This window comes from Copidosoma floridanum, unplaced genomic scaffold, assembly GCF_036245765.1.
Source record: "Copidosoma floridanum isolate Cflo_tuat_1 unplaced genomic scaffold, Cflo_Japanese_pri ptg000019l, whole genome shotgun sequence".
NCBI classification, from domain to species: Eukaryota; Metazoa; Arthropoda; class Insecta; order Hymenoptera; family Encyrtidae; genus Copidosoma; species Copidosoma floridanum.
In genome coordinates, this window is record NW_028321896.1 from 7,306,845 (window position 1) to 7,331,566 (window position 24,722).

A 24,722-nucleotide genomic window follows, 5' to 3' on the forward strand; every position below is an offset into this window, starting at 1 on the left:
GTATCCCAGAAGACCAAGCTGCGCACCTTCAACGCCATCATCAAAAGCATTAGCACCTACGCGATACCAACGTGGGGCGCTGCAAAGGGAAACCGACTACAGGGCATCCAGGGCCCTTTCATGAAGATACTGAGGTCGGTCCTGGGTATTCCGTGGTACATCAGGAATACTCAGATTATCAAGGAGTTTAACATCGTCCCTCCAATACAAGCAGCCCCCGTCCTTGCGTCTAAAATCCGCGCCTCCATTACGGACCACCCAAACCCCACCATCGCCGCACTCGCGAACCTCCAACCCGGTCGCTTCGACCTTATAAGACGTCCCTGCGCTCTAGCACAGAACCCCGAAGACCCTCAATACACTCTAGGTCTTCAATCCCCCCTGCTTCCATCGGATGCATCATCTCCATCTCCATGATCTCGACGAAACGAACGCGACTTCAATTCGTGCGCTCCCTTCAGGAGCACCCTTCTATCCGCCGTATCCTCTACGGCCTCAACCCTATACAACACTCACACTAATCACAAGTACGCTTCCAAATACACAATACCCAGCGGACTCACACATTTACACACACACACACACACACACACACACACACACACACACACACACACACACATACAATAACACAAAATTCAAGCTTCTCTAACTCTATTCCGGCGCAAGCCAAGACTCGAGCTTCGCCCAGATGCGTAAGTGCCCCCTCCTCTCATCTCTTCGAGAGCGAGTCGGCCTCCGAAATTCTCCGTTATTTTCCTTTTTCTTTCTCCTCTTATGCCCTTTTGTCTTCTAGGGGAGTGGTCCTCACGGACCTGTCCCATGCGGGGAGGTTAGTTTTTAGTCGGTAGGCACACCGGGTGAATCCGACACTACCACCGGATTAGCTGGGGTGTCTATGAAGATTTTCCCCTCCCCGCTCCATCAAACAAAAAAAAAAAAAAAAAAAAAAAAAAAGTAAGTTTTCAAATGGAGAATCTTGAAAAATATTAGTTATTAGGGAGAATATACAGGAGCATAAGTCCTTACAAATTCTTTACATTTATAGGGCAAGAAGTTATAAACAAAAAAATTTTGCAAAAATAATATGTACACAGTTATGTAAGGATAGTTAAGGTTTATTTACTTTAAAATTAAAATTGTACCGTAACAATAGTGTGTTGCTACAAAAATTAGGTTCATAAAGATACTATCGCAAAGTTTTGACGATTCGCTAAAGAAAATTAAGTCGAATCGAAAAATTTATCAGTTAATTTCTGCTATCATATGAGGAGTTGCTAACCACTGATTTACTAAAAACACTTGAGACAAGTAATCGTTGTCTACTTTGCAATGTTTTTTTTGTTGCAACAAGCGGCTAAAGCATACATTTAGTTTTTGCAATTCAGGCGCAATTGCTTACAACACAAATTCATAATATACAAACGTAAATTTACAACAAAATCTACGGTACAAGAACTGATTATTCATGCCAAAATAGTTTTTTCAATTTACAAGATCATCAAACAAGTCTTAACAAGATACTAAGAAATATGGACAATTTGTATTTTTCTTTAAGATTAACATTTTTGTTATTCACATGATGGTGGTATGATGTAGACTGTACACCAAAATCGTCGAAGACTTTTTTCAAAATTATTTTAAATGGTCATTGCATTGTGAATTATCAGAATTGTAATTTAAACCTCATAAAAATAAACGGTTGGATAGATTTGATGTGTACAGTTAATGTTTTGTAAGTTATCTCTGAAGCTCTGATGCACTGTCAATAAAAAGTATTTTTCCTAATGAATATTTAGCCCTTCCAAAATCTGAAATGAAAGTATAAAACAGTAAAAAATTTTTTTTGCTCATTGTGCGTTTTGTCTGATACTCGTAGTATAAGTGTGATACTCGTAGTATAATGCTACCTAGTACTTGCACTTTAATAAAATCAAACTTCGTGCAATAATATTGACTTTTGACTAGTATTTTATATTAAATACTAGCAGCCCCCCGTTTTGGCTTCGCCCAAGACTTACTAAATGGAACACCGTAGTATGTTGACATGTAATGTGAAACGTTATCAGTTAGAAATTTTACATTTATTCCTGACACTTTTCAGAACAAAAATCTCCTTATTAGAAGCATATTTGTTCGCAATCCATACAGTTTATTTGCAAATAATAAGCTGTAAAAATTAAAAAATTACAATTATGCTAAAAAGTACCGTGCATTCCTTATGCCATAAAATAATCGTTGGTAATAAGCAGCGGTTGATTTGCAGTTTCTCCCGTATAATTTGAGAAAAGGGCTATTTTTTAAAGCTGTTGAGATTTTAAACTCCCAAAAAATATATATTAAAAAAAATTTTTTTTCTCTTATTTCACAACTTTATTACCAGAGGAACAAAGTCCTGGAGCTTAATCTCTACATTTTTTATTGCCACAAAAATGCAAATATATTTTCTACTTATTTAAAAAATTTGAATTTAGATTTTTAAAGATTTAAGAGATTACTGTGAGGGTAAAATGAAAAGCTGATCTCTCAAGTAATAGATACTTTATTTGGCGATTTTGGCTGTTCCAATCTTGATAAATTTTCTGCGTCAGTTTCTTGACACCTCAAATTGTTTTCATTAGATACATTTGGAGTTTTTCTTCCAATTCACCCTCTTGCGACTTGGCATGCTTAAAATTTTTGTGAGCCCTAAAGGCTGTTTTCTGTCAAATTAGTTAAGTTCCAATGTATTTGTTGGCAAGGTAGTTCAACGTCCGATGGCCCTAAAAAATACCAGTGTGCTTTTTAAGTAAACTCTTTCTTGACTGAAGTTAACAACAATTGTGACTGCCTGGATACCTCAGGATGATCTTCTCTGGCCTGCTGTTGAAGACCCAGACTGATCGGGAGAAAAATTACAAAGTCCAAAGCTTTGGGGATAGTTTTTTTTGCAGACTCAGTTGTTTTGATGATCTAAGGTTGAGAGATTAGTAGAGATTGGTTTCGTGATGCTTGCCCGTTGGAGACTCCCGTTTGCTCAAATTTTTTTTCCCTTCATAGCTGTTACGTTCGCCCAGCGCAGACCTTGGAGAGGATCGGTAATTCCTGGTTGAATGCTTAGAGTCGAGAGGGTAGCATAGGGTCGTCGGTCACCGTGGCTCCCATCCTTGCGACGAACAACTCTGCTCGTAACGTCTGCCAGTTAATGACTGACTTGGTTTAATAGTGGCCGGCTTTACATAGTCTTTTATAGTTGACGAATCGTCTCCAGATATCGAAGTAAAAATGTATTTGTTGGCAAGGTAATCTAAACTTAGGTGGCCCTTAAAAGGACCGATGAGATTAATGGTTAAGTAGGGAACGTAATTGCTTACATTGGTCCTGAAAAGGGCCAGTGGTGAAGTTTCCAGTTATTCCTCATTATTATTCTTGATGATGGAGAGCCAGCTGCGGGTAGCTTGACTCTTACCCTCGGAGTTTCTAATGTGGACGGATACCGTTTATGAGGGAGGTACGCCACTGATCAAAAAATATCTCGTCTTTGGGTTGTTTCCCGGATCACCAACCGCTCATCGTTAGACGGGGAAAAGTGAGGATGCTTTTGGGGACACGACCACTGAGAAGAAAGCCGTTATGGCTGCGCATGCCCCTCAGGGCTGTTTACCCTGGCTTACATTTGTAGTACAAAATACTTTGACGGCATCAGGCCAGATTGTGGTACCGCCATACAACTCTGAAGGATTAGAGCAGGATATGCTCTAGCTAGACACGTTTCCTGGCACTTCACTGGAGACGTCAAGAATTGGAATTAATTTTTTATTGGTTGCACTCGCCAGGAGGTACAAGGTGATAGTAGACCCAGATCACTTACGTGTAGGAGAAGAGCGTCGTCGGTAACCGGAATACCCAGATAAACGACGATTATTAAATTTCTCGACACAGCTCATTGAACTGCAGGTAGACGAATGCAGAAATTTCTGCGACGCTCCGGCCTATTATAACCATATTTATTCAACGCTGTTGCAGGTAGCTTCGATTTTATGTCGACGCCACCTAGCGGATCCTACTGAACTAAAGTGAAAAGCTGACTTATTTTTGCAAAACTTTGAGCTTATTTATTGCTATTGTTATTAAATTTTTAAAGACAAAAACCATACTAAAACCATCTAGGAAGTGTCAAGAATCAGTATGCAAAATTTTAGCAAAATCAGTTCAGTGGTTTTCGTGGTTAGCGATTACAACGGTTTAAGCGACGTTGCTTTATATATTAGTAAGATAAGATAAGATTACATTAAATAGATTAAAATAATGCTCCATCATTTTCATATGCCTATGACATAGCATAGCATCAATGTCTTTGATGTGACGTTTGCACAAAGCACCAGTCAAAAGTCAACACCATCCATTCTTATTTGGTTTGTTTACATGCGTATATGTAAGTTTTGTCATAGCAGTTCCATTGGTGGCTACGCGTGGCGCTGGAACTACCCTATCCAAGGCAAATAGTGAGACTTTGAATAACATTTCTTCACGCTCATAATAAAATAAATGTTTTCAAAAATTAAGGTGAATTCAAGAGTGAATTTTTAAATTTAGAATCATCGTAAATGTAAAATACTTCGAAGCGTGTATATTAGTCCTTAGCAATTGAGCATTCAAAGTTTACAATAAACAATCTGTAAACACAGGTAGACGAGAAACACAAAGGTTTGTTCGCCTTTCGCTTCAAATTAAACTGTAGTATCGGTGTGTTACAATAAAACTCTAATTTGCTCAAATACCATTGCACAGTAATAACAATTTGCTAAAGAAAATTTAGTCGAGACAGAGAGTTTATTAGTTAATCCTTGGTAACATACGAGCAGTAGCAAAGAATGACTTCAGTAAAGACACCTAAAAGAAGTAAAATTTTTTTTTTTAGTAGACACTTAATTACTTTATGATGTAATATTTTTTCTAATTTATAAGAGCTTGATAAAGAAAAATATGTCACATGCAAATAATTTATATTAAAGTATTTTTGTTAAAAGATTAACACATTTTTTTCACAAATGGTATAAAATCAATTCCACACTATAATTGACAAAGACAATTGTTAAGAAAATTGTTAAATGTTCCTATTTTTCTGGACTATCAGAATGGTAATTCAGAAAAAAGTCTACACAGTATAAAAAGTGTCATTTTGTCTACAAAATAACAAAATTTTAAAGAAGTAGTCGGTAAGGTAGAAAACTTGTTGAAATGGGTAGAAATTCATTGTTTACAATTAAAGGTTCAAATCAAAGGTTGTGCCGGGTCCAAAGGCGGTAGTCCCTGGGAGGGACAAGGGGGTACAGTGAAACCCCCCTTCCAAAAAACCTAATGATCATTCAAAAAATAGAAATTTGCAACCTTTTTCCAAACAAAAAAAAAAAAAAACTTGTTAGAATGAGAGTATGAGAATCAAAAAATGACTACCAGAGGAAATCATTGTCATTCGCTCTTTCCTCTTTAAGCTTTGAGTTCAAACTAAATAAAATTGTAGTTCCTTTCTAAATGTATGATTAAGTGTACATAAGTTACACATAAAAGTAAGAAATCGTCATCTTAGGCAACCAATTTTTCGAAACTCAGAGTTGGTCGTCACTTTTAAAAGTTGGATGCCTGATCTAAGGCCTTAGATACTTTATCATTCAAGTATTTAATTTCTTTGTAAGAAGATTTATACAAAGTATGTAATAGAATTTCATACAACAATCAGGTCTTGTTTTAAAGATGTACAAAGAAAGGCGTTTAAAAGTTGTTGCATATGACATATTTATGATGTGCAGCACCAATTACATAATTTACTCATTTTCCTTATTTGCGGGCGGGAATATACTTTCCGCCTTCGAGCGGGAGGTCTCACTTTCCGCCTGTAAAGAAGGCACTGAATAGTAGTTTTCGCACCTGGTGGTGCACGTCGCCAGGGCAAGCACCAGGACTGAGGGACTCCTTGTGCTTGCCCTGGTTGGATGCGCACCAGGTGCGAACCATGTTTTTTCTACCAAGGCTACATCCAACCCTCAAAGTAGCCCAAGGTATAATAAAGTACTTTCGGCCCTCACTTTCCGCCCGAAAGAAGTGAAAACAATCCTTCCACTTCTTTTAATGTTTTCTTAAATTTTTGTGGTATAAAGGTGGGTCTGTAAAAATAAAATAATTATATCAAATAAAAAAAGCCCCTTTTCAAGATTAACCACTTTTTGTTCAACACCCAATGTGTAAGTTTCGGATTTTCAAGATGTACCAAAAAAACTGATCTTTAGAACCTGTCTAACTTTCATGACTATTTTAATGGCATAAAAACACAATTTTTTTAGTACGTATAAGTAGTTTCAAGTTGTATTTTCTCGAGATCTATATTATTTGTTTATTTAAATTTTTTATAAAATCCATTGAGTTAAGGCTTAGTTTATTCTTTAAGATTTAAAAATCGTAGGCCAATTTTTCTTTTTAATAAAATAGTTATTTTTTAATTAATAATATTTTACAGTTATTAAAGTAGATCGAGCCCATCGATACAGTTAAAGTATTCAACTATCTTTAGCTGTTTTTTAATTAAATGATAGTTTAGAATAAGAAACCAAATTGTTATAATATTAAATAATCTCTGATTTATAAAGTTAAAGTAAACTAATTAAGAACGTAAATGTTCGTATGATAGACAGAAATATACTTATGTTTGAAAAATATTAATACAAAATGTACACAAACTACCAAAGGTTTGATAAAACACAAACAACGACGAAATTAGAACTTTTAGTTATTAATTGCTTTATTTTTATTGACAAACTTTAGGTAAAAGACATTTTGGACAAAGAATTATTGTAAATAATTTCAATTAAAACTTTATTCTAATTGTTACTTTTTCATTAAGATCAAGAGGACTTCACCTACAAAAATTATACATGACAATAACTGACAAACAATTAATGCACAAATTACTCTCCAATACTGCGATGAGACTTCGTTGGTGTCAAATACTTTCTTTCTTTTATCTTCTGAGTTAAATTGTTTGGTATATTTTCTAAACCTTTTCAAGTATTTCCACAACCACAAAATTTTTAAACCCGATTCTTGAAAGATACGGATTTTTTTCTGAAATTTGTAAATGTATGGAGAAGTTCTGGCCATCCAAATAGTCAACCACCAAGTATGAAGTGGTTCCTTTACAAGTTCGAACTTATAATCTTTAGAACCATCCATGAATTCAGCAAGTAATAGATTTCCTTCCTCATTTTTAACTTCACATCCATATCTTTTAGTCGATTTTACTAAAAATTTTATGCACAGCATACGTTTATAAAGACCCTCATGAGTTTTTGTTAAATTCATGAAATACGGACTAGTCTTATGGGAAAAAGATTTTGCATAACGTTTCGTTACACCAAAAATTGAGAGATCCATCTTTGCAGCAACAATACTTTCTAACGTGTCAAACTTATGAAACTGTTGGTGGTAAAGTTGTAAATTAACAATTAACTCAATAGCTTGGGCTGAAAACATAACGCCAACGCAAGTCAAAAACACGAAAATAAATTTGTCGCAAAAGTTTTTAAGACAAAAAATTTGGGGACTACCAATAATAAGCAGAATTACGTTATGTAAGGACCAGATATGCTTGTCTATTTTCGCAAGTCTCAAAATGGCTACAATTAAAAAAGCGACTGCTATAAGGATGCATGCACTAGATAAGAAGCTACTGGGTATCTTAATTTTGTGCGTACCAAAATGTTTAATTAATAATGAGCGAATTTCATAATGTATTAAAATCCTATTACCGCGGTAACTGCTTCCCGTGAACAATATCCATGGTAAAGCATAATCACCTGCTGGATCATTAAAAAATGTTTTGTTAGATACTTGTACGGAAAAATTCAAAAAATTCATCAAAGTAGAAGTTGATATCGCACCTAAAAAGTTATTCGGAAAATTTTTAAATATATTAAGGTTTTTAATCGTTTGTGCATCTGGAATAAACTGATTTATCGCCGATGTGAGACGCAACTTATATTGATACATATTTTTTAATTTGTCATAAAATAATACTATTTTAGATGGAAACGTGCCTATTTGTAAGGAATCGTTAAATGGATTATATTGAAATACCATAACTTTGTAATCTGATAATCCTGTAAGTATTGGCTTTAGATTTTTGTCAAGTGGTATTAATTGAAATAAAACGACGTTTAAAAATTTTTTGGACCAAGTATACTTAAAAAATTCCGTAAAGTTAGTTTCATTACTACGATTTACCAAAAAAATAGCGACCTTTGATCTTGGTGTTTTATTAGTGTACATCACTATAAAATCTATGAATTCTACTAGTGTTCTTGTAACGTTGGCCCCAATAGAATTTTCGACAATAATTACATACGTTGAATGTTTTTGATATGTTTTCCTCAACAGTTTTTTAATTTCTTGGGTCGGACGATTGTGGCTATTTATTCTGAATTCTGTAGTATTGACAATCGTTGTTGGAATTTGTCTTGACATTTCTTTGATAATTTGTGCAGAAGTCGCTGACACCCGATTTTTTGAAACGAGAACAATTATACGGGGAAGTAATAAGTTTTGTTGTGCATATTCCACAAAATGTTTTGAAACGTTTGAAATGCTATAGCTGTGAACAGATGTAATTGTTACAGTACAGAAGATAATTGATAATTGTAAATTCATAGTAGCAAGAAGAAATAGTTATAAAGCCAAAAAGGCTTTAAAACTTGATAAGTTTAAGACGTGACGATGATGTGACTGACACTAAAAGAGCGAAATTTTAGTACTGGTTAATTCTAATATATGAAGAAATTTCAGCTTTTGTGTTCAATAATTATAATGTGCCATGACACGGGTAGTATTTGCTAATATTAAAAAAAAATTGTATCGTAAATTATGTACAGTGACATTCTTGGCATGGAAAAACACAGTATGGTAATAATATATCCGTATTCACCTTTTATCAATATTTTGTTAGAAATATCAATCAAGTACAGTGTTATACTTGTGTTTCGAGTATACTATTGATGTGAGATAAGTAGGTTATTCATATAGGTATAAAAATAATACAGATACATCGTTCGACTATCGGTAGGCCTATCAATATTCGTAGCAGACTTTATTTACCGGTTTGCTAGTGAGTTATTTGTACAGAGAAAAAACACGTATTGAATATTGCTTCTTAAAAATTGCAGAGTCCTATATTTCCTAAGTGTAAAGTTTATTTGAAACAAGTGACAGTACTTGAATGCCACAATGTCATTTAAGAATCAGATGATGTTAGTTTTTTAACTTAATGTCGTACTCTGAAAAGAAATTCTACGGTAGTCTACATTGATACGAGTATAAATACAATGTTCCAGGGGCCTTGTGGCTACTTTCGATGTCTCACAAAAATAAGTATTTCTTTTCGATAATTTATAGAAGACTAGTTGGGCGCATGGGCAGTCTAAGAATTATTAAAAATATACTTACTATTGCTAGGTATCAAAAGTTGTGACAAAGCCCCTGAAATAAAATTAAGTTACAGTGAAAGTGCCTCAAATACTTACTCTGTTAGCACAGCTGCGGTATAGTGTGGTTTTGCATTACATTTATTAACATTTATAACAACAAAAATGTTTTAACAAATTGAGGTGAATTTGAGAGTAAGTTTTTAAATGGAGAATCTTGAAAAATATTAGTTACTAGCAGCCCCCGTCTCGGCTTCGCCCGAGACTTACTAAATAAAACACCGTAGTGTGTTGACATTTAATGTGAAACATTTTCAGTTAGAAATTTTACACATATTCCGAATACATCTCAGAACAAAAATCTTTTTATTAAAAACAAATTTTTTCGGAATCCATATAGTTTATTTGGTTAAATAATGAGGTGTAAAAATTCAAAAAAATTATGCTGAAACGTACCGTGCGTTCTTTATGCCATAAATCAATCAGTGGCTATAAGAAGCCGTTGATTTACAGTTTCTTACATGTAATTCATGAAAACGGCTATTTTTTAAAGCTGTTAAGATTTTAAACCCCCAAAAAATTTATATTAAAAAAAAATTTTGTTTTTCTTATCTCACAACTTTATTACCAGAGCACCAAAGTCCTGGACCTTAAACCCTACATTTTTATTGCCACAAACACACAAACACATTTTCTACTCATTAAAAAATCTGAAGTAGGATCTTTAAAGATTTCAGAGATTGCTGTGAGGGTACAATGAAAAGCTGATCTCTCACGTAATGGACTCTTTAGTTGTCGATTTTGACGCTGCTGTTTCAATCTCGATAAATTTTCTGCGTCAGTTTCTTGACGCCTAAGTAAAATTGTATTTATTAGATACACTTGAAGTTTTTCTTCCGATTCACCCTCTTGCGACTTTTGGCATGCTTAAAATTTGTGTGACCCCTAAAGTGTGTTTTCTGTCAACTTTGTTAAGTTCTAATATATTTGTTGGCAAGGTAGTTCGACGTCCGATGGCCCTAAAAAAGACCGGTGAGCTTTTTAAGTTAACTCTTTCTTGACTGCAGTTAACAGCAATTGTGACTGCCTTGATACCTCAGGGTAATCTTCTCTGGCTTGCTGTTGAAGACTCAGACTGATTGGGAGAAAAATTACAAAGTCCGAAGCTTTGGGGCTAGTTGTAGTGCTCTTTCCCAACGTCTCTTGGTATAACGTCGAAGACGTTGGTGTCTAAAGCACCTTTTTTAGTTGCAGATTCAGTTGTTTTGGTGATCTTAGATGGGGAGATTGGTTAGTGATTTTTGTCCAGTGGAGGCTGTCCCGTTGGCTCAAGTTTTTTTTCCTACATAGCTGTTATAGGTTTGCCCAACGCAGACATTGGAGAGGATCAGTGATTCCTGGTTGAATGCTTAGAGTCGAGAGGGTAGTATAGGGTCGTCGGTCACCGGGTTTTCCAGCCTTGCGAAGAACAACTCCGCAGGTGACGTCTGCTAGTGAATGGCTGACTTGGTTTAATAGTGCCCGTCTTTAGTTAATATAGTCTTTTAGTCGACGAATCGCTTCCGGAAATGGTAATAAAAATGTATTTGTTGGCAAGGTAGTTTACACTTAGGTGGATCCTAAAAAGAACCGATGAAATTGATGGTTAAGTAGGGAACGTAAATACTTATATCGGCCCTAAAAAGCGCCAGTGGTGAAACTTCCAGGCTATTCTTCATTATTATTCCTGATGATGAAGAGCTGGCTACGGGTTGCTTGATTCTTACCCTGGGAGTCTCGATGTACGGAGACTGTGATGGAGGAAGATACGCTGCTGACCAAAGAATATCTCGTCTCGGGTCGTTCCCCGGATAACCAACAGCTCATCGTTAGACGGGAACATGTGGGTAAGCGCATTGGGGACGCGACGACCAAGAAGGTAGCCGTTGTGGCTGCCCATGCCCCTCAGAGCTCAGAGCTGTTTTCCCTTGCTTATATTTGTAGCCACAAATTCTCTAACTGCACCAGGTGGGATGGTGGGACTTCCCTCACAACTCTGATGAGTTGAACCAGATTGTGCTCTGGCTACATATGTCTCCTGGTATTGTGGCAGAGATGGCATCGGTTGGATTTAGTTTTTTTTTTTTGATCGCTCTCATCGAGTTTCAGGGTAAATGGACACCTAAGTCCTTTCCCCCTTAGAGAATAGTGTCGTACGTAATCGGGATACCCAGCTGCAAGACTATCATAAGCATTCTCTGTGCAGCTCGTTGAGTTGCCGAAACTCGACTATAATACTATGGAGACGCTCCAGCCGATTATAACCACACTTATTTAATTATGTTGCAGGTAGCTTCGATTTTATGTCGACGCCACCTAGCGAATTTTACTGAACTAAAGAGAAAAGCTGGCATATTTTTGCAAAACTTTGAGCTCATTTATTGCTATTGTTATTAAATTTTTTAAGATAAAAACTATGCTAAAACCATCTAGGAAGTATCATGAATCAGTGTGCAAAATTTCAACGAAATCGGTTTAGTAGTTTTCGCGGTTAGCGATTACAACGGTTTTAGCGCTTCTGCTTTATATATTAGTAAGATAAGATAAGATAAGATAAGATGTTAAAAAAAAAAATCTCATGTAAAGAAAAGCATGAACTCGGAAAATCTATTACACAACGCGACCACTTAATCGCACAAATGAAAAAAAAAAAAAAAAAAAAATGTAGTAAACGAGAAAAGAGGCACGCGGATCCTGGCACTGCACTTCAGAGAGGAGAGGGAGTAGGACTTCTGAGCCCACCTTTTCCTCCCACGCAATGTGCTTTTTTTCCTGGATCGGAACACATGACTTTGGCCCGCAGCCAACAGTCTCGCTTGCTCTCTCGCTCAATCTCTTTCTGTCCTTATGGCAAAACGAGCAATGACCCTGATCTTGAACTTCTCGCCGCCCGTACTAATGAAAAAGGAGACGGTGGAGAGGTAGTACATTTGACGGCCGCAAGACTCCCATGACACTGTACAGCGCTCTGAAACTTATCCTTTTGGTCTAGTTTTCTTTGCTGCTGCAGTCAGAGTATTATGTGCTCGGCTCATTTTATTGCCTGTTGTGACGAACAGAGCTCAAAAGGAGAAACTTTCTGTGTGTGTGTGTGTGATGTAACGATATTTTCTGTGCTGGTACGGTACTCATTAGTGTGTTAAGTGAATGCGTAAGAGAGAGAGGGGGAGAGGGAGTAAAAAGCTATGTGATGCATTAGGAGTTGAGAAATTATGCGTTGATTATGGGAGGTAATTGTTGTCTGTTATTTCTACTGCCAAGTGTTACTTTTAATTGTTTTGTTGATCGAGGAATCAACGTATTTTTTTTTTTTTTTTTTTTTTTTTTTTTTTTTTTTCTTTTTTTTTTTAACTATATTAAACCTGATTATACCGAGATAAACAACTGATATAACCGAAATCTTTCTGATTATACCGAGATAAACATTACGTAGGTCCTGCAACTGTCGTTGTCGATGCTATTTTGTGTGATGTTTATTACTTGACAATGGTTTTTTGTGATACATGTGTGATTATGATACTAAAACAAAAAATTATTTTATGGTGTCAAACAGAGGCGATATCGCCAACAAAAAGAAAAGCAGTGTATTTTCTTCAATGAATTACTCGATCTCTATGAAGTTAAGCTAATGCAATGAATTATTGTCAAGGATGGCTGAATCAGCTCAACTGAAGAATGCACTTTGCGAGATTTTATTTACTTCCATGGAGAGCAAGAAACCAGTCAGAATAATAGAATTGCGCAAATGCACGCTGCAGACGTGTTCCGTTATGTCTAAAACTTGAAGTGGCTGCTTTATTAAACATCGTACAATTTAATTAAAATATAAATTTACTCATCCGTTTAGAAACAGCGAACTCACCGGTGTACAGCGTATCGGCTGAGCACAATAAAATATCACTTATCTTGAATTTATATAACATTCACTGCTAGTTTTTACGCAGTGGTTTGATGTAAAATAGCACTTCCATGAAATATACGTAAGATCACAATCGGCAATCAAACGTTCATCGTATTCATCGCGAAGCCTTCTTTCTGCTTCGTGATCACGCGGGCATTTAACACTTTACTTTTTTTCTGTCGATCAGATTATGGCATTTCTTAGGATTTTTCTTAATTGCACAAAAATCTCTATTGTTATTCTTGCGTTTACTTTACTAACCTTATAGAGATGTTTTTCAATGTATTTTATCGACGCAATCGTAGAAATACATTATTATTATTTATTTGCAGTTCAAAAAATGTACGAGGATTGTAACATTTCTTAAGCTTTACGACTATTGGAAATTCGTGAAAAAAGAACAAAATTCATGATTAAAAAAATTATACATATATGTATGTGCATGTGTGTATATTATTACTTCTTTAAACGATGAACTTTGTTTGATGAACCAAATTAATCATGTGGCCATGTTTGGTAGTTGGGAAATTATGATGTTGAAAAAATTACGAAAACTATGAAAAGCGTGAATGAAGTCAAACCAAGACACACCACCCTTGACAAATGTACATTTTTTGACTTGCTTGTGTCTGATAAAATGCAAAGAGATTTTTTGGGATGTCACTACGAAAGAAGAGTCCTCTGAAATGTTGGCAAGAAAAACATAACGGGAAACAAATTTTTGAAATGTATGAGCAATCATGTGCATCTTATGTTACATCTTATGATTGTGCTTTGTAAAGTATGTAATTTCGTACATATGTGTCACTCGTCAAATAAACTTAAGCAAACGTATATATGTACGTTTTTGGTCCTGAAGGAAGTGATGTTTATTTTTCATGCCACTTCGTATACCTTTTATTTGAAATTCAAAAGCGATGATGTAAAAATGATTACACAATGGAATTTATAAAATATTATGATGATAAAAATCTAAAAAATACTGCTAGTAATTAATCTATTGATCCTAACAAATTAATAAGCCAATGAACGGAAGCGAATAATTACCAGATGCTGTAATAGTAAAATCACTTTTCATCCATTAAATAACATGCGTAGGAACTTTGGTATAAAATCGCTTAACCCCGTTCTTCTTACCCATAGTACCCGATCAAATTCCAGTGAGAGAAAGAAAGAGGAAAGGTATATGGAATCAAGGCAAGTGGTTAAAGGTGTGCTGATCCGAATACTTACCTCGGACACGAAAAACTGACCCTAAAAAAGAGAGAAAAAGAGGGGGGCAAGGAATGCACGCGAGTTCGCTTTCCGTGCTCTTCGTCGTCGTTCTTATGTCGTCGTCGTCATTCGTTATTCTCGGTGCGCAGCACCAGTGTCGCTTTAAACTGGTTCGCGTGATCTTGGAATCGTGACACGAACCTTGCCGGCGACGCCTTTAGTCTCTCTCTTTTCTTCTGCATAGATTTTTTTTTCTTTGGCGCCACATAGCCAGGAAGTGCATATTTATACAGGCATGCGTTTTACCCGTACACGCATGCCCACGCCTACACGAGGTATCTGCTACTGATGATACGTAACGGTTTATACCAAAGTAGACAGAGTATGATGATCTATGATGTCTTGGGGACGAGAAAAAGAACAAAAAAATCTTCACCAACTTTCTCGTTGTTGCGTCTTCCGTGTCCTTCGCTGCGAATCGCAGCCTGCGATCCCTTTTTCCGGGAGTATATTATCTTTATACTTCAGAAAATATTCATTAGTAATGTCGACTATTGTTGTATGTTGTACCTTAAGGGAGTTCCCTTGTACCTAACTTTTTTGACGCATAAGATTAGCAGCATTGTAACCTGCATGACTATATGTACAGATATAACGTGATGTACTAACAGTAGCTGTCAAAAGATAATTATTTAATTAACTAATGTATTGTTCATTCCATAAGCCATGAGTGAAGATGAGACTATAGCCACGTAATCACCAAGTTTTTAGTTATTTTAAAAAAAATTTTCAATCAAGTCTTGACGTCGATTATCCAAATATTGTAGGTTATGTATCAGAATAGTACTGATTTTCATAAGACTGCACGTTAAAAATTCAATAATAAGACTATCAATATCTCACTTTATAAGCCATAATGGGACTTGAAATTTAAATCGAAGGTTTTTCATACACTAATTGATCTCTGTTCAAAGTATTATCAATATATTGACGTTAATTCTCTTAAAGAGTGAACTCCCTTAACTATTAGACTATTTAACTTTAGGATACTTAACATTTTCCGTCCACACGAAATAATCTTTCAAAATGAATATTCGATCTAATATTTATTTAAATTTTGATACGATTAAAAAATTTAAAAGAAGTGAGTCCATCACAAGTACTCGTATGGTTAACAAAAAATTTAATAATGAAAAAAGTCCTTGTGTACGTCAAATTTTTCTTTATTGAATACAATAATCAAAAAGGTGAAGATATTATTTTATTTGATTCGAATAATAAAACACATATCTAGTGCTTTTTCTTTTCTTGATTTTCTAAGGCAACAAATACTAAATGTTACATTACATTTTTTTTATTTTTTTTTATTAAATGCCTAGATTGTAACAAGCGTAATGTAAAAATACCAGATTTTTAATATACAAACTTTGCAAAAATTTGATTCCTTGAATAAAAAATTGTGAGGCAGTTAATCACGAAAGCTTATTTTTGAAGGTTTCTGTATCTGTATAGACACTCATAGCTGTTTTCTTTAAATTTATTTTTTAAGCGCAATTACAATCGATCACACAAATTTTTCGAAAAATAAACCGTTTTTTTTTTCTATGTCCACAGTGAGCCTAGGGTTGAATTTCTGGTTGCGTTATTACTTTTTTCCCCAACATTCACATATTCTTAAAACTTTTTGGTATTTCTTTAAAGTTGTCAACCAAGTAAGAATATGATATCGAATGATTCTTTATTAACTTTCTTTATTAACTTCGACAAATGATAACGTAACCGGTTGTTGTTTATTTTCAGCGATTGATGATAAAGCACAAAGAGAAAAGTTCTTTATTGAAGTCGCTGGATACAATGATAATTATAAATTTTCTGTGAACTTTAAATTAACTATAGCGAGTTTTTCTAAGATTTTTAATATACGTAATGCTACAGTGGATCTTTGGATATAAAATTTGGAAGGCTATACCGAAGCAAAAAGAATTAAAACGTTTTTAGAACTTTACTTTATCATTGAACTTAAAATTTTATCTATTGTAGTCACATGCAGTCACTTTCTACTGATACGTAGCGATTCTCCAACACTTGAAAAAAATAGGTTCTCTATTTTTCCTTAAAAAGTCTATACTCTCCTGAACACTTCAAGTTCCATTGTTATTTGACGTCCTTTACCGATATCGTCGAAATCGCTGTGTAGGAACTGTCGAATCAAATTTTCACTGAAATTCAGTTTTGTAGTTTGAGAATTTATTTTCAGCAATACTTTTTTCACAGGCAATAATTAATTTTTGGTAAAAACAAACAAAATTGAATTAACATAAATATTATTTCAAAAATTTAGCTTTATATACATACAATGTTTCAATATTCAGAGTACACAAGTATAATTATTGCTTAGCTTTCCTCCAATTTTTGTCATAATGAATTATTCTCATTGTAAATTGGTCAGTTTAACACAAATATGAAAAATAAAAATTGTTTCACAAATAAAAGAAATTTTTTTTTTTTATAAATTTTTGTATGCAATAAGTTTTTTTAGCGTTAGATAAAATATGTGGATCACCAGAACCAAGGACTAAATTTGAAAAAATCTCTACGAAAGTAATATTTCCATTAACTTTGAGACACTCAATTTTTTTTTTTTCTGGTTTTTACAGGAGAGAAATAATGATCAAGGAACATAAGTACTTACGATTTATTAGTGAGAATGATTTAATAACGATACAAAAAATTTCATTGTAAATGATTTATCTTAAAAAAACGACTTAAAAAATTAGAATTACAAAAATAACAATTCATGTGTTCATGTTTTTAATTTTTTTTTTTTTTTTCTGTTTGTTTTTCTTGGTTTTTTACATGTATGGTAAAAAAAAAAATAAAAATATTACGGTGGATTATTTTCAGATACTGAAATATTTTATTTTAATGTGCAAATGTAAGATTTGTATTTATAAATTATGAAAGATAGTATAATTGCCTACTAAAGTGAATTCCTATAAATGTAGATATTAGTATATATGGCCCATCTAGAGAGCAGAACTACCAAAAACCTTAAATCGCACATTTACTTTCCTCACCTCTAGTTTCAGTAACAACGCGATCCAAAACATTGTATAGATATCTGCTTTCTAAACGCTTTACGTGTTATTTATGTACAGGGTCAGTATTGAGTAAATTTAAGTTTGAATATTTTTGACGAAGCATACAAAACTCGATAAAAAATAAATTTATAGATTTTATAGATACAGAGGGTGGGCTATATTGTTTCCTTACACTTTGTACTCGCAAATCTGTGCAGCTTTTATTTTAAATCTACGAAGAAAGTGACTATTAGTAGGCTAAAAATTAAATTGCACACATTACCTGAGTCAGCAATTGCTAAGACTCGGAATGTTTTTTTTTTTTTTCAGAAAGATTCACACACAATGCCATATTGTCGATATTAATCTAAGTTTGGTTCATAATTATTCAGTTCTTTATAACTAGAAGACAGAACTTCAGCCCTGGCTTTTATTCTATGTGTACTTTTAATGCCTTTCTCTTTTCTTTAATGCCTCTATTCAAAGTAAATATAAAAGTTGAGATTTTATTTATTATTATTACAGAAAAAGAGCCGTGGCAATTAAAGTAAAAATCAAGCAGAATAACAGTTTTAGACACAGACATGAGAATAATTTTTTTTCCTAATTAATTGAAATTAATACAACTTGTTAAAAATCTAATCTTTTATTTACGTATACGTATTAAAAAAAATTTACTAATAGTAATTTTTTATCATATACCATGCATCTTTTCAAAAGTACAATAATCCTCAGTAGGTAATGAATATCATGAATCTTATGATTGCCAAACTTGCAATAATTCAAAGCTTCAATTTTTTCAATTAAAATTTTTTTTTTTAAAGTTCATACATTCAGAATTGATTTAATAAAGTTAGCTGGTAAAATACGTACATAAATTTAAAATTGTATCCTGTTTTATATTTACTGGTTATCCATCCAAAAATTGTTTTTAAAAATAAGGAGAGATTTCTAAATACCGCAGCATGTAACTGTATTTCTTATTATTTATAGGGAAAATACTAAAAGGATGAAATTTATTTTCATGTCTTTTTGAATTTCAAGCAACACTCATCGATAAAATTGATAATTCAACATTATGAATAAATTTTTCTAAACTGCTACTAGTTTTCGATTCTTCTACATTTTAACAATGGTTCATAACATAATACTATCACGCGACTTAATGCAGCATTACTCTTAATTAAGTTTATTTTTTATTGCTAATTAGAATATCAAATAATTTAACACTAGTATCATGATTTGTAAGAAGATCGCTTTGAATCTCGAAGAATCAAACCAAATAAATCGAAGAAAAACTTGATCAAATTTAAAAAACACTAAAGCCTTTAACAGCATTATTTTTTTGTAGTAAGTAGTCCAAAGCATCTCTACAAATAATAGCTTATCATTTGTAAATCACGATACTTACTTTCTCGAAATGGTCTTAAACCCGAGAAGTGGCTTTTTTAATACTAAAATGATAAAAATTAATGTCCTTTAAAAGATAAAATCTTAAAGATCTACAAAAAAAATTTACAATAACTATCCAAAATAAACCGACTCACAAAGCTCTGAATCTTTCAATATTTTTATGAATTTATCAAGACATGTCACGAGCGCAACCACAAGCTACTGATTTAAACGAAAAACTTAGAAAAACAAGTCCACTGTCGATTAAAACATTTTTCTCATCTTACTTTATCACTTTTTTTTTTTTTTTTTTTTTTTTTTTTTTTTTTTTTTTTTTTTTTTTTTTTTGTCATTGCTTTTTAAAGTGTCAAGCATCACTTAGGCAGTACGCAGCACAATAATCGAGACATTATTTTGTTTTATTATTTTACCTCTATACTATCGTATTACTTTTATATTGTTTTACATATCTAAATTTTTATACACTGTAACAAAGTACATCACACTTTTAATGCTTTGATTAAGCATGTCTACCTCATTGTGTGGTGGTTAAAAAAGTCCTATACGTATACAATGTCATCTCTCTCCACTAAAATAGTAGTAATAATGGTAATAATAATAATAATAATAAAAATAATAAAAATAGTAGTAATAATGATAGCAACAAAAGATCATTCTCCACTTGTTATTGATGTAAGTGTAGGGTAGGTATATAATATTATGTAGTAAAATCGGCTCGTTACACGTTAGCTCGTGACATCAAGCCGACATATCGAAAATAAAGGAACTCTAAAACAAAGCACTGGGTAGAAAAAACGAGTAATAAATAAAGTTCAAAAAATTGAAGGAAAATCTTATAAAACTTGGTAAAAATTGACAAGAACACCCATGTTCGGGGAGTCGATGAGAAAGGGAGGGGGGGGTGAGGGGTGCAGATAGTAAAGCCAGAGCAAAGCTCATAGTAGTATTAGATACTCATCAGACTATTCCTTAATGAGTCGCAAGTACGGCTGGTAGTGTCCGCGCGATGTCACTCGGGCGTCACAACTTACGTATCATCATTACTGTTATTATTATTATTGTTATTATTATTATTATTATTATTTTTATTGTTATTACAAACTCTCGCAACCCTATCGTAACGATTGGTCTGAACGAGGTGTGGTATCGTGGGAGAGCCTCACGAAGGGAGTGGGACTCCCCCTACGCCAGTTTTATATACGAGATCCGATTTCACCGCGTAGCGCGTATCGGTCAGACCACCTGTGATTGTTATTGTTATTGTTACTATTGGTGTTGCTATTGTAGCTACGATAGTGGTAATTGTGAAAATAGTGGTGGAAGTAGCCGCTTTTCCTGTTGCTGCGATTGTTGTTGAATTTCGGCTGCGTGCGAGGAGCGACATTGACATGCGTAGACTCTAGTACGGTAGTGGCTGCCCTCCAGGGCAGGAACGGCTCGACTCAGCCAAGGCCTGCCCACTGAATGAAGTCGGGTACCTCGCGCACCGGCACGTCCCTGGCCAGGGCCTTAACCCTCAAGTTGCGGTCCTCTGTCAGCAGCACCACATCTCGCTTCACTCGTCTCGGCTGACCTTCGTCTACACATTAGATCAAGGAATTTCGTCCTCTTTATTTTTGAAATTATTTTCACAACATTAAGATTTCGAGCCCAGGACTAAGCTTATTCGGACTCATTCTTACCTTCAATACATTGCCGAGCTTTTTATCATCATTATTATTTTTACTTTAAATCGATACTTGACATGTGTGAAAGTTAAATAAACAGTATGGTTATAAAATGGGCCTTCAGTGTGAAAATAAGAATAGGATTCTTGGATACTCAATTATGTAAATAGATTATGCAAACTATTAAATAGGTATCCTATTACTACTGCTGGTTACGCATACTGTTACGCATATTATTAGCATAGAAAGTCTTTAACTTCAAACGCTTGTTACATAACATTTCTTGAGACGGAGAACTCACGAAGGCTTTTTTTTCGCGCAGGTGTAATATTGTCAACAGGTGAAACGTGAAAAGCATACACGAGATGCATGAGTGCCTTTACAAGAGACGTGTTTCGCCTCTGAATGCGTATAAGATGTACAAATAACTTACCTGAATTAACTTGATCTTTGTTAGACCTGCATAGACTTAGGCACGTAGCAAGAATCCGATCGTCGTTTCTTGTCAAACCATCCTGCAACAGTATGAGCCACACACATTTTTTCATCACATGTGAAAGAGTTATTTCTTAATCGGTTTAATTTTTTTTCCCCCAAAAACAAATAAAATGTAGAACTTGAGATATAGTTATAGGTCTCGAGGCAAAGATGTTTCAATTGATAAACGTTAAATTTTACACCTCTTACTCATCGGTTCCCAATGGAAAATCTCGTAAATGGTTCATCCAAAAATAACGTTATCTTCCATGCGAATAAAATATAAGTAATGTAATTAACTTTTTACGTATGTTCGAAACATAAATAATAATTTGAATAAACTAAGACTAAAATTAACGTCTTCGTGAAAAAGGCAATATCTTATTTTGGATTTTGAGAAAAAGAAAAAAAAAAAAAAAAAAAAAAAAAGTTTTTACCTCAGAATTGAAAAAATACTTGTAAAATTTACTCTTTTTCTTCTAGTAGTCTGTAGTTAAATAAATCTTTCAAGTTTAGCATTGAAATCGGTTAGAAAAAAAATTTACTTTTGAGATAAACGTTTTAAAATAAAAATCGAAACATCTATTATTTAAAACTCAAAATCAAGATACTACCATTTTTCACAAGGGCGTGGAAATTAATGTTCTCAACGAATTGTTCAACAAAAAGTTGCACAAAGTTAATCGACCTCACAAGTGTTCACACGAAACATCAAGCGCCGTTTGGCAAATGTAGATTGGCTCTTCGAAACGCTTACCAAAGAGCGACGAATAAACCAAAAGCGAGATCTTAGGATGGACCAGAGAGTCTGCATAACGGGTTCTTGTGAGGTAGTAAAAATCCATGCAATGGTGTACGTGCGTAGTATTTGCGGTTCTCGTCATCGTGACGCAAGTATACAGCATAATGACGTGAGTACAAAAACATAATCTCCCTCACCTGGCAGACGTCCTCTTCATCGGTGAACGAGCTCGAGGTGAGAACCGTTCCACGGGTCGTTAGGCACTTTATGGCAGGGTTTCGGCTCCTGGCGAAGCTCAGCCCGGCCTTGGCGTTCTCCGCTACGCGCGCCACGTGTTCTGGATTCAGCGCGGCCCTCGACGTTGGCCCACAGTCTCGTAGATTTGCACCCCGCGACAGACCCTCCAGCTCGTTCAGAACTGCAACACACAGACAAGACAGAATTTTTTATTTTTTTTTATTTTAGCAAACAATAACTTGTCATTCCTTTACATTTTGTAAAACAAAAACGTTTTACATTTGGATTTATCAATGACCATTTTCGCGAATCCAACGAAAATCTATCTTCCAACAAAAGATTGTTCAAGTTTAAACAGCACAAGTAAGAAAAGATTGTCCTTAAAACATGTGAGTGTCAAGGTTACATTGGTAAATCAAAAATATTCCCATGAGTCCATAATACATATTCTACACGTACACCGGCTAGCTGATCAAGATAACAATGTGAATCCAAGTGGTGCTCGGAAACTGAATCCATTTTCAACTTGTGCAACAACAAACTTAAATTTAATTAACTAAGAAATATTAAGCAAAGAACAAATTTAGAAAATTCCAAGTCAACTAATAGCTGAAGCAAAGGGAACAGTAAGTTTTGTTGGCAAAATGATAAATAAAGGTGAAATTGTAACTTTCAGAAGACAAAAAGCCTTATGGATTCTTTCCTATTTTAAGGGTGTATAATCTTCCCAACTGGTCCCGTGAGAATTAGGTTTTAGTCCCAAAAGGGGTGGGGGTTGTTTGGCATACGTAGTAGTGCACTCCTGAACTTTGTTTAAAATTTCTAGTATCTACATTGTCCTCGTATCGTTAGAGTATAGTGCTCGAAAGCTCATTAGTGGACAGAGTATGTGTCAAACTTGCAGCGAAGACCGCTACCATCCTCTTTTCTCCCAAAGCTAGAAAGTTGGGTCAGTTTCTGGGCCAATGCACTGAAATCACGATGTAACAAAAACAATAAAAGAAAAGGTAGGTATTACGTGCGAATGGAGGACAACCAATTGGTTCCATATTTCGGGTTAAGTTTACAAATTATCAATCTTCCATCCACGGTAATTTCGATTCCAACTTCCCTTGAGAGTAATGATAAGATGGAATATTTTTCCCGCGCAAAATTACACACCTCGACATCAAACATGGCTCAATTATTTTCCTCATCACGTGACAGCATAGATTCCAGCAAAAACCGCAAACTATGGAAAATCATCCAATAGTCAATCGTCCGCGAATATCATCGAAAACGCTAACCCGTCGTATCTGCCACTCGATTCCCAAGCTCAATAATCAAGAAAGTGTTACACTATCTGAATTAACACGTATCCCTCCAGCGAAACTTAATCGAGCCCGTGTAATTCCATATACCTGACGGTGCGACTCGAACAATCTCCCTCAATTACATCGGTACGTAGCGGCAAAAACGTCGACGGGGAATAAAGAACGAAAGAGAAGACGCTCACGCCTGTCTCGAGACGATCAGAGGATAAAAATGCCCCTATACCCCTGTTGCAGGCCGGCAATTAAAGTGATGCTCTCTCTCTCTCTCTATCTATCTATCTCTCTCTCTCTTTCGGCCCAGTAACACATTGCGAGCGCCACAGCATCTCTGTTTATCTCTCAAAATTCATTTTCCTCGCGGGCGTGCAAGTCAACCTCGCCCACACGTGTCCGAGTTAGCCGGCCGGAGCAGTCGGGCCAACCCCCCCCCCCCTCCATACACTCCTTTTCTTGTACATCGAGAGTTGGCGGAACATATACCCACGTGGAAAGAAAGAGCAAGAGTCCCCCCGGCGGCCAGTCGACCTGCGCTCGCTTGCACTTCTTTCTCCCACACGTGCGTCTCTTTCTCTCCTCTCGAGGAAGGTGAGCGAGCGAACGAGCTTGCTAGCCGTGAGAACCTAACTGTGAAGACTCACCGTTGTTCGTCTGCACCGGTTGGGGTACATGCACACACTAGTCCATACTAAATGGCCAGGGAGGGGGGGGGAGGGAGGGAAATAGAGAATGAGGGCCCAGTGAAAGAGAGAGACGGGGTCGCAGGTCACTCGCGGACGATTTTGCACGAATCGCCCGCTCGCATATACACTGCATAGGTATACCTACGTGGCGTTGATGTAGGCGAATATACAGCACACTAAAAAGGTTCGACCGTCTGTGTCCAGCTCGTATATTCGCGGTCATCTCGGCTGGCGGCTCTGTGTTATGTGGCATTATGCGCGCCGAGATGAAATTACCGCGAGGATAGATAAATGAGACGTTGATTAGACCCCCCGCCTCCCTTTTGACCAGCCCATCCTCCATAGAGGCGGCAACTGACCGGAATCTTACAAGATTGATTTGGGAATGGAGAAGGTATGGCTGAAAGTGGGTCACTCGATGCATTTTCGATTGTATAACTTGTTAAGGTAATGCTGTGCTATATCTTAATGCATTACGCGTCTTACTTATTTTATCGTCAGTATAAATA

General features: G+C 35.3%; 1 protein-coding gene across 1 annotated transcript in view; it reads right to left on the minus strand.

The window, feature by feature from the left end:
• Nucleotides 1–19,461: 19,461 nt before the first annotated feature.
• The window catches only part of LOC106637693 (Smg6 nonsense mediated mRNA decay factor), a 170,880-nt gene continuing 165,619 nt past the window's right edge, over nt 19,462–24,722 (minus strand). The window contains exons 26-28 of the mRNA XM_089592533.1: nt 22,181–22,401; nt 21,198–21,279; nt 19,462–20,676 (exon numbers count right to left, since the gene is read on the minus strand). Of these exons, the coding sequence (XP_089448659.1) occupies nt 20,540–20,676; nt 21,198–21,279; nt 22,181–22,401 (440 nt within the window). The 3' untranslated portion in view covers nt 19,462–20,539. The remainder of the gene's footprint in view (nt 20,677–21,197; nt 21,280–22,180; nt 22,402–24,722) is intronic.